General features: G+C 39.3%; 1 protein-coding gene across 2 annotated transcripts in view; it reads left to right on the top strand.

Annotated features, from left to right (window-relative positions):
* LOC133644688 (zinc finger protein 239-like) overlaps positions 1 to 12,102 on the top strand; it is a 71,026-nt gene that overhangs the window by 48,905 nt on the left and 10,019 nt on the right. The window contains exon 1 of one of the 2 annotated variants that reach the window (XM_062039381.1): positions 4,217 to 4,593. The exons of the other annotated variant lie outside the window; for it this stretch is intronic. Coding sequence (XP_061895365.1) covers positions 4,476 to 4,593 — 118 coding nt within the window. The 5' untranslated portion in view covers positions 4,217 to 4,475. Of the gene's footprint in view, positions 1 to 4,216; positions 4,594 to 12,102 lie in introns of those variants that run through there. 2 annotated transcript variants of the gene reach the window in all.

The following is a 12,102-nucleotide window of genomic DNA, read 5'->3' as shown; positions in this document are numbered from 1 at the left end:
GATCATTTCGCGATATTGCCATATTTTTGCTGAAAGGATTTAGTATAGAACAACGACGATAAAGATTGCAACTTTTGGTATCTGATAAAAAAAAGGCTTGCACCTACCGGAAGTAGCGTGACGTAGTCAGTTGAACATATACGCAAAGTTCCCTATTGTTTACAATGATGGCCGCATGAAGTGAGAGAGATTCGGACCGAGAAAGCGACAATTTCCCCATTAATTTGAGCGAGGATGAAAGATTTGTGGATGAGTAAAGTGCAAGTGAAGGACTAGTGGGGAGTTGAAGCTATTCAGATAGGGAAGATGCTGTGAGAGCCGGGGGTGACCTGATATTCAGCTGGGAATGACTACAACAGTAAATAAACACAAGACATATATATACTCTATTAGCCACAACACAACCAGGCTTATATTTAATATGCCACAAATTAATCCTGCATAAAAACACCTGCGTGTTTGTTATGCTAGCTCCTAGCTCCTCTGCTAGCTCCTAGCTCCATAGAACACGCCAATACAATTCAAACACCTGATCAACACACACAATCACTCAGCCCAAAAGACCGTTTACCTAACCCAAGGTTCATAAAGCTTATATATTTTTAAAAAGTTACGTACGTGACGCGCACATACGGTCAAGTTATCGAATGTTTAGCAGCCAAGGCTGCATACTCACGGTACCTGATATTCAGCTGGGAATGACTACAACAGTAAATAAACACAAGACATATATATACTCTATTAGCCACAACACAACCAGGCTTATATTTAATATGCCACAAATTAATCCTGCATAATAACACCTGCGTGTTTGTTATGCTAGCTCCTAGCTCCTCTGCTAGCTCCTAGCTCCATAGAACACGCCAATACAATTCAAACACCTGATCAACACACACAATCACTCAGCCCAAAAGACCGTTCACCTAACCCAAGGTTCATAAAGCTTATATATTTTTAAAAAGTTACGTACGTGACGCGCACGTACGGTACGGTACGTGTTATGCTAGCTCCTAGCTCCTCTGCTAGCTCCTAGCTCCATAGAACACGCCAATACAATTCAAACACATGATCAACACACACAATCACTCAGCCCAAAAGACCGTTCACCTAACCCAAGGTTCATAAAGCTTATATATTTTAAAAAAGTTACGTACATACGCAAAAAAAAGCCAAAGCTGCATACTCACAGTAGCACGTCTGCGTCTTTGTCATCCAAATCAAAGTAATCCTGGTAAGAGTCTGTGTTGTCCCAGTTCTCTACAGGCGTCTGTGTATCCAAATCAAAAGTCCTCCTGGTTAGAGTCTCTGTTATCCGAGTTCTTCCATCTTGACTGCATCTTTCGGGAATGTAAACAAAGAAGCGCCGGCTGTGTACTGTTGTGGCTGACTACGTTCGAAAAATACGTCCATTTCGCACCGACAACTTTCTTCTTTGCTTGCTCGGCGTCCTTCTCCATAATGCAATGAACATGATTGAAACAGATTCACGAACACAGATGTCCAGAATACTGTGGAATTATGAAATGAAAACAGAGCTTTTTCGTATCCGCTTCAATGTGGAAGGCATACCCGTGTTCGCCGGGCTACGTCACACGCATACGTCATCCTCAGAGGCGTTTCGAACCGGAAGTTTAGCGGCAAATTTAAAATGTCCCTTTATAAGTTAACCCGGCCGTATTGGCATGTGTTATAATGTTAAGATTTCATCATTGATATATAAACTATCAGACTGCGTGGTCGGTAGTAGTGGGTTTCAGTAGGCCTTTAAAGTTAAAATTTGAATGACAATAAAAAGGAAGTCTAAGTCTAATTTGTATGATATACATATTTGTTTTACATTTTGTCATACTTTTGAGTACACATAAATCCCTCTTAGTTGATATTTACTGGTTCACATCTGAAACATCTTCTGGAAGCATATTATTATTTTGCTTTATACATCATTTGAGCTGTGGTGTTTTATACAAGATCATTTACTTTTAAAATGTGTGACTTTTGAAGTAATGTTGCTGGGAAGTATACCAAATGAAAAAAGAAGGGGCGATATAGGCAATGATTTAATAAATGTCTGTCAAAAGAAGCACCAACAAGTGCAGAATGGTAACGAAAAATCTGATTATTTACAATTTGGAACAAATTACATTCTTGCTAAGATACGTGACCAAAAAAAGAAAAACTTACTGAAAAAATAGAATAAAAAAAAAAAGATTATTACTAATAAAAGACACTTGTATACGTACTTACCATGTATAATTGTGTGCGTATACACTTTGGAGGTGTAATAGACAAACAATGGCGCCACATATGCTTTGTCCACATGTTGTCTTGTTACTTCATCAAACTTGATGCCAAATACTTGCGCATCTTTTTGAGAACGACAATGACTGAATGTCTGACTGAAAACCAAAATAAAACTTTTGTGTTAGTACATGTTAGTACATTCTTTGTACAGCAGATAGCGCCCTTGTATTGTGCAATATATCAAAGAGGAAGAAAAAAGGCCTGAAGTCTTGTGACTGACATCTTTTCTGCTTTACTTGATCACACTTGGGAGAGTTCTGCATCATAATAAAGTACATTCAATACTTGTTGGCAGGGCCGGCCCGTGGCATAGGCCGTATAGGCAAATGCCAAGGGCGCCGTCCATCAGGGGGCGCCACGCCAGTGCCACAAATGTTGGAGAAAAAAAAAGAAAAAGTTGGTACTATTATTTCTAAATACAAAAAATAATCCCACGTTAATTAAAATGCAAAGTAAAGCCTATTTAATAGAAATATAATTTGTTACAACATTACGCCGCCCCCCCCCCCCCCCCCCCACATCGTCACCACATCAAAAAATCAACACAAAATGTCAAAACGGCCAAAACTGTCAGGTGCCCAGGGAAGAAAAAATAAAAAAGAAGAGGAGGCGAAACGAGAAAAAGACAGAGGTAGCAGGTAGGTAACGTTAGCCTACATGAAATTATTTGTCTGTTACAGAATGTGATACTAACCTGGCTTTTTAGCATTAAGCTAAAGTTACATGATTCGGCAATTGCTAATCAATAAATAGGTAGTTCTGTTTTAACGTCGGGTTAATATTGTGGATGGGGCTAAATTGTTATGGAAAATAATAATGTAACGTTAGCTAATTACAATACTCCCGCCTTACATTCGTCAGGGACATTTGTATTAGATCTTTTAAGCAGGTGTTTTTTTGTTTACATTGTTATTGCCTTCTGGTTAGCTAATGTTTGCCCTGCAGGTAATAGTCACTTTTCCACCCCTTTATATATTAGGTATAGTTGTAAGCCTAGTTGTTAAAGTGCACATCATTAATGTTAATTAAGCAATATCACATGAGAGGGAATGCTGTTTTTTTAATTTGAGCACTGCTGTGATTCGGTTAAAGATAATCATAACATAACATTCTCATATAATTTGTTGATTTGCTTTCTTTAAGTAAAAAATAAGGTCAAAGACAAAGCTTTTCGGTTTCTTGTGAGTATATACACTTCATTGCCAATGTGGGGGGGCGCCACCTAAAATCTTGCCTAGGGCGCCAGATTGGTTAGGGCCAGGCCTGCTTGTTGGAATACCCTTTTAAAAGACTTCAAAAATGTAATGCCTTCCAAAAGTAATTTGGAGTAGTAAACAAAACGTAATGAACTTCAATATGATTTATGTAATTAAAATAACTGAGATTTAGGGTTTTTTCATTCCAGAAAAGATGTGTCAGTAGGTAAATATTTCCCACAACACTTTTTTTAAGTGCCATAGCGTATAGTTATGGGCTGATTTCAGCTTTTAAAAGGGCATTTCAGCAAGTCAACAGTACTGAATAAGTTGTATTATACGTTTAACTTTTACAATTTCAATGCAGTAACTTTAAACCAGAAAATAGTCAATAATTTTAAAACATACTGCAAGTCACTTTTTTTTTGCAGGCATCATGTTGTAATTTAGGGGTTATATTTAACAAAGTCTACTTTTTAACACCTTAACAGTACTTATAGCGCTATAAAATGCTTGATTTACAGGACAGATATTTTAATGTATTTATGAACAATACAACAATACATAATATAAGACTACTAGATAATGTAACACTATAAAACAATTTATTCTATCGCTTTTAAAGCTTTTTTAAAGCACGAAACATCTCGCGAGAGCAGAGCAGCGCTGTCTCGTGACGTCAAGTGTGCCAACTGTCGTAAAAGCACATGGAAGAAAAAGGAAGTGAAGGCGGACGCTAATAAATTAGTGTTATTATTTGTTCTCCATTATGTAAATATTTAGGTCGTACAAGAGACATATTTAATTATTTATTTCAGGGTAGAACATCTCGGTCCGCGAGAACCTCTGCGTTGCTTAGCTAGTCAGTTCTGTAAAGCTGAGAAGCGTCTCGTGCTAGTTAGCTTAGCTTGTTAGCTGCTGCGTAAAGTGTTGTGATTGTGTGAAAATGTGAGTGTAAAGTGTTGCGATTGTGTGAAAATGTGCGAAAGAACGATAGCAAAGGAGGAACTTTCTAGAGCAAAAGAGGAGAAGGAGCGACAACATCAACTACTGGACGCTGTTTTCAAGAAACATCAAGTTGTGTTACACAGAACAGGTTTGTTTACTTCTTACTCTCACATCTTTACTAACTTTATATTTCATTATTAACACTTTTCTTAAATATATTGTGTATAAGAAGGTGCATTGTCTTGTGGGGATGATGCACTGTTTTGTTTGTATATTCTTCATGAAAACAAGACCGTTTTAGCCACACAATATTTATAAGAGGTTTATGTCAATGGCGTGTAGACTTTTTTGAAGCAGTGTAACATTTAATCTGGTCTGGTTTGATTATTTAAGTATAGAACGTCCGGTACCGGTACCTAAATGTATTTCTTGTCTTTTAGGAGTAAGTAAGCAAACAAAGGCTCCTAATTAGTCTGCTGACATATGCAGTAACATATTGTGTCATTTATATTCTATTATTTTGTCAAATTTATTAAGGACAAGTGGTAGAAAATGAATTATTAATCTACTTGTTCATTTACTGTCAATATCTGCTTACTTTCTCTTTTAACATGTTCTATCGAGACTTCAGTTAAAATGTAATAATCACTTATTCTTCTGTTGTTTGATACTTTACATTAGTTTTGAATGATACCACAAATTTAGGTATCAATCCGATACCAAGTAGTTACAGGATCATTCATTGGTCATATTCAAAGTCCTCATGTGTCCAGGGACATATTTCCTGAGTTTGTAAACATAATATGAAATAAAAAAACGAAAGAAGATTTTGTGATGATAAAAAAATATCAATTTAATCATAGTAGTATCAACTAGATATGCTCCTGTACTTGATATCACTACAGTGGATGTTAGGTGTAGATGCACCAATGGCGTTTGTTTACATTGTGACGCCGGTGAGCTATTTTATCCTCCTACGATGTGTAGTGAAGCATGTTTAGCTATTCCTCGTCCTGCAGGGATGATACTTGTAAGAAACTTACTTTATTTGTCGCCATGGAGGCAAGGATGGCCCTGCGATGAGGTGGCGACTTGTCCAGGGTGTACCCCGCCTTCCGCCCGATTGTAGCTGAGATAGGCTCCAGCGCCCCCCGCGATCCCGAAGGGAATAAGCGGTAGAAAATGGATGGATGGATGGATGGATGGATGGATGGATGGAGGCAAGGATTAGTGATTTAGAAGTAGCTAAAACACTGTCGACTGCGGATGGACTTTAGCTGCTAGCTAGCTTGCCATGTCTTATAGCACCTCTTCCTGACGGCATTTCAGTTATAACTTCACCTTTATCTTTACTTTTTAGACCAAAATGCGTCCGTTCTCCCTTCTCTGTCTACACACTGTGTCTGCTTGTAAGTATTCTGTGTGTGTGTGTGCGCTGCTGAACATGCTCCTCTGCTCGTAAACCAGCAATGACACGATGTGACGACGACCGGGGGGGGGGGGGGGACCGGTACTTTTTAGAGGCGGTATAGTACCAAATATGATTCATTAGTATCGCGGTACTATACTAATACTGGTATACTGTACAACCCAAGAAAGTCATTTATGTTATGCAGGAATTCTTATTTAGATGTTATTGGATCAGATCACTATTATTTTCAAGTAACACACGTGTTGTATTTATTTTGTTTATACAGTTTATACTTTGGTTCTTTCCGGTTGTTTCCGTGTGCCCAAATAGGGAACGGCCAGGTAGGAGGAAATAGAACAAGAGAGCGGGAGTCTTGTGAAGACAACAAAACTATTCTAAACTCAACTGTTACTGGCCTCTAAGCCACAGTCGTCAAAGTTGGTGAGACACAAAATGACAAGGGTACTGTACGTTACCATGGTTACAACCACCAAGTATAGAGTGAATCTTCTTGTAGGACAATTGCTGACATTAAAGAATATTGCACAGCACTGAGTTCCTACTGTACAACTTGCAACAGTCGGCGAAAATACAAATACAGTTTGAATACTTTAAAATATTAAACAGTGTGCCTTTAAGAGTTTGACTTTGTGTTTATTTGGAACATGCATGCATACAACATGATGCATCACACATGCATGCATACAACATGATACATCACACATGCATGCATACAACATGATACATCACACATGCATGCATACAACATGATACATCACACATGCATGCATACAACATGATACATCACACATGCATGCATACAACATGATGCATCACACATGCATGCATACAACATGATACATCACACATGCATGCATACAACATGATACATCACACATGCATGCATACAACATGATACATCACACATGCATGCATGCATGCATACAACATGATGCATCACACATGCATGCATACAACATGATACATCACACATGCATGCATGCATGCATGCATACAACATGATACATCACACATGCATGCATACAACATGATACATCACACATGCATGCATGCAACATGATGCATCACACATGCATGCATACAACATGATACATCACACATGCATGCATGCATGCATGCATACAACATGATACATCACACATGCATGCATACAACATGATACATCACACATGCATGCATACAACATGATACATCACACATGCATGCATACAACATGATACATCACACATGCATGCATACAACATGATGCATACAACATGATGCATCACACATGCATGCATACAACATGATACATCACACATGCATGCATGCATACAACATGATACATCACACATGCATGCATACAACATGATACATCACACATGCATGCATGCATGCATACAACATGATACATCACACATGCATGCATACAACATGATACATCACACATGCATGCATGCATGCATACAACATGATGCATCACACATGCATGCATACAACATGATACATCACACATGCATGCATGCATACAACATGATACATCACACATGCATGCATACAACATGATACATCACACATGCATGCATACAACATGATGCATCACACATGCATGCATACAACATGATACATCACACATGCATGCATGCATGCATACAACATGATACATCACACATGCATGCATACAACATGATACATCACACATGCATGCATACAACATGATACATCACACATGCATGCATACAACATGATACATCACACATGCATGCATACAACATGATGCATCACACATGCATGCATACAACATGATGCATCACACATGCATGCATGCATACAACATGATACATCACACATGCATGCATGCATACAACATGATACATCACACATGCATGCATGCATACAACATGATACATCACAATTGCCAGTTTCTCTATTCAACATGTTCGAAAATGAGTCGGAAGAAGCAGAGCATATTTAATCTTACCCCTTTTCCTTTACATAGCAGTTGCAAAAACTTTTGTTCACTTCCTGTTCTGAAATTATTCACAATATACTCCATAAGTAATAACATTAAAAATAAATAAATAATAATGAGTGAAGTAAATTTTAAGTTATATTTCATAAAGAGTATCTAGAAAATTTATAGATGGATGAAATAAATTCAGAATGTTTATCATGGTTCTTCTTCTTTGTACTTTGTAAACACTTTTAAGTTTGAAGAGTTTCTTGAAGTGGATCATATTAGTACATTATTTGATTTATTTGCTTAATCCATTCCATCATTTAATTCCACATACTGATATACTGAAGGTCTTAAGTGTTGTACGTGCGTAGAAATGCTTTAAAATACATTTTCCTCTAAGTTTACATTTCTCCTAAGAGTATTTGCACAACAACAAAACATGACCTAGACTGAGTAGAACTAGAGTCATGGTGGAATAACTAAAGATGGTGGGGCTGAAATATCGTTCAAAAAGAAGAATGCGCCTGTTCTTGTGTTTTATATATATATATATGTATATATATATAACATATATATATGTATATATATATATATATATATATATATATATATATATATATATATATATATATATATATATATATATATATATATATATATATATATATATATATATATACTGGATACAATCATGTTCTGCTAAAATACATAAACTAATAGTTCATAGGTTTCTTAACTAAACTGCCAACAAATTTAAAGTGCACATAAAAAACAGTTTCACCACTTTAGTCATAACTTCTCTATGACCTCTTCTGTTTGTTTGATGTTGTCATTATTGCCACATGTGGTGGAAAAGTGTATTACAACTGAGTACCATACAGACCACAGCTGGGAAACATATATTTTTTGGCACTCTATGCTTAAGAAAGGCTGCTTTAAACTAAGTATAATCATGTGCGGTCGGACATGAGCATTGCATTTTTTTTAAGTGGTATTAAAAATGGCATTAATTAATACACAATTAATTATATTTGCTGATACCTGTAGAAACCCTGCTGCTGCCAGTCAACAGAAAGTTCCACCTCCTCTCTGTAGTGCTTCTCCTTGTCGTCATGGATGAGACCCACCACTGTTGTGTCATCCGCATACCTAACGATGTGGTTTGTGTTGTACTGAGCCGAGATCCACCACCGCATAGGTTGTGCCAGCGCAGCTTTCGCTAAGCTCAAGAAAATAGTTTTCGAGAATCGGGTCATCCAGACCAACATCAAGCTTCTCGTATATAAAGCTGTAGTTCTGCCCACTCTGCTCTACGGGGCTGATAGTTGGACCACCTACAGCAGACACCTGAAGGCTCTGGAGCAGTACCACCAGCGATGTCTCCGCAAGATGCTCAGGATCAGCTGGGAAGATAGGCGTACCAACATTAGTGTTCTGAAGGAAGCTAACATGCCCAGCATCACTACAACTGTCATTCGGCACCAGCTGCGATGGACAGGCCATGTAATTCGCATGCCAGGCAGTCGCCTTCCAAAACAGATGTTGTACGGACAACTGACGGAAGGACAACGCACCCAAGGGGGGCAGAAGAAGCGGTATAAAGATAACCTCAAAATCCACCTGAGGAAATGCTGCTTCAGCCTCAACACCTGGGAGGATGATGCCCACCAGAGGGTTTTGTGGAGCAGGATGGTCCATGAAGGCACAGCACAATTAGAAAAGGACCTCCACCGTGCCGCGGAAACCAAGAGGCAACAAAGAAAGGAGAGATCCACTACCAAAACAGCTCCTCAGACCACCACCACTACTACCACGACAATCACGCACATATGCCCCCACTGCAATAGAGTCTGTGGATCACGGATTGGCCTCTACAGCCACCTGAGGATCCACAGATGACCAGACTCACCAACGGGAGGACTATCATACTCACTTCGAGTGATCGCCAATGATGATGACTGAGCACAACAGTCATGGGTCATCAGGGTGTAAAAAGTAGGGGGCCGAGAACACAGCCCTGCGGAGAGCCTGTGCTCAGCATAATGGCGTCTGATCTGTTATTCCCTCCCCGTACAAATTATTAAAAAGTCCTGTATTTAGTTTTGCAGGGGTGTGTTCAGTCCTAGTAGGTCCATTTTGTTGATCAGGTGCTGTGGGATTATGAAGGCCAAGCTGAAATCTACAAACAGCATCCGGAACATTGTGGTAATTTTTTCCCCCAGGTTTTCCAGGGACAGGTGTAGTGCGGTGGTTATGGCATCCTCGGTGAAACATTTTGATATGCAAAGTGAAGTGGGGTAGGATAGAGGTGATGTGACCTTTGACCAGCCTGTCAAAGCACTTCATGGTTAGATTATAAATTAAGAATACCTCGATCAATGCTGGCTAGTTCTTAGAAAGACTTTTCAAATTGCCCCCCTCAAATTTCCAAGCCTTTTTTTACTCACTGTACCACTTTTAAAGTAATTTAAAAGGCTGGGACACCAACACAACAAACAAAATAACATATTGGTGTTAACAGTGTCAGTCCAAAACTATTTATATTCTCTCTTTATCTTATTTACTTATTTACCCAACAGACGTCCAGCAGCCACCCCCCAACCCCCACAATAAAGAGGAAGAGGAGAATCCACGGCCCCCCCACATTAAAGAGGAAGAGGAGGAAGTGTAAATCCCTCAGGAGGGAGAGTGTCTTCTAGGGCAGGAGGAGGATGATCTCACCAAGTTTCCACTGACTGTTGTCTCTGTGAAGACTGAAGAGCATGAAGACAAACCACCTGAGTCCTCACAGCTTCATGACAGTCCAAGTAAGCACATATCATTTTATTCTCAGGGCATTCAATCCATCACAACTGGACTGTTCACTTTGTCTTAGAAGACCCAAAACCAGTGAAGTTGGCACGTTGTGTAATTCGTATATAAAAAAAAGAATACATCCATCCATTTTCTACCGCTTATTTCCTTTGGGCTGGCGGGGGTTGCTGGAGCCTTACTCAGCTACAATCGGGCGGAAGGCGGTGTACACCCTTGACAAGTCTCCACCTCATCACAGGGCTGACACAGATAGACAGACAACATTCACACTCACATTCACACTCTAGGGCCAATTTAGTGTTGCCAATCAACCTATCCCCAGGTGCATGTCTTTGGAGGTGGGAGGACGCCGGAGTACCCGGAGGGAACCCACGCAGTTACGGGGAGGACATGCAAACTCCACACAGAAAGATCCAGAGTGCAGGATCGAACCCAGGACCTTCGTATTGTGAGGCAGACGCACTAACCCCTCCCCCACCGTGCTGCCCAAAACAGAATACAATGATTTGCAAATCCTTTTCAACTTATATTCAATTGAATAGACTGCAAAGACAAGATATTTAACGTTTAAACTGGGAAACAAAATTTTTTTTTTTGCAAATAATCATGAACTTAGAATTTAATGGCAGCAAAAAAGTTGTCACGGGCATTTTTACGACTGTTACATGGCCTTTCCTTTTAACAACACTCAGTAAATGTTTGGGAAATGAGGAGACCAATTTTTGAAGCTTTTCAGGTGGAATTATTTCCCATTCTTGCTTGATGTACAGCTTAAGTTGTTCAACAGTCCGGAGTCTCTGTTGTCATATTTTTCGCTTCATATTCTTATATTATCTGTACAGTAACCTACCGTATTTTCCGCACCATAAGCTGCAACTAAAAACCACAAATTTTCTCAAAAACTGACAGTGCGGCTAATAACCCGGTGCGCTTTATATATGGATTAATATTAATATTTATTTTCATAAAGTTTAGGTCTCGCAACTACGGTAAACAGCCGCCATGTTTTTTCCCCTTAGAAGAGGAAGCGCTTCTTCTTCTACGGTAAGCAACCGCCAAGGTGAGCACCCACCCCCGTAGAAGAAGAAGCGCGCGGATATTTCATTTCATTTGTGTGTTTCTGTAAAGACCACAAAATGGCTCCTACTAAGAGACACGCGTACAAGGTTCCACTGACTTTTGATATTCCTGTGAACCGTACTGTGGATACAACGGGAACACGTACGGTGAATATCCGTTAGCTTGCCATGCTAACGGCCAGAAACTTCCACCCATGGTGATATTCAAAAGGAAGACCTTGCCAAAAGAGAACTTTCCAGCCGGCGTCATCATAAAAGCTAACTCGAAGGGATGGATGGATGAAGAAAAGATGAGCGAGTGGTTGATAGACGTTTACGCGAAGAGACCGGGTGACACCGAAGAAGAAGAAGAATTCGAGGGATTTGTGGATGAGTAATAACTTCAGAACGTGA

This window comes from Entelurus aequoreus, linkage group LG27 (genome assembly GCF_033978785.1).
Source record: "Entelurus aequoreus isolate RoL-2023_Sb linkage group LG27, RoL_Eaeq_v1.1, whole genome shotgun sequence".
Classification (NCBI taxonomy): domain Eukaryota; kingdom Metazoa; phylum Chordata; class Actinopteri; order Syngnathiformes; family Syngnathidae; genus Entelurus; species Entelurus aequoreus.
This window is presented reverse-complemented; position numbering and strand designations above follow the sequence as displayed.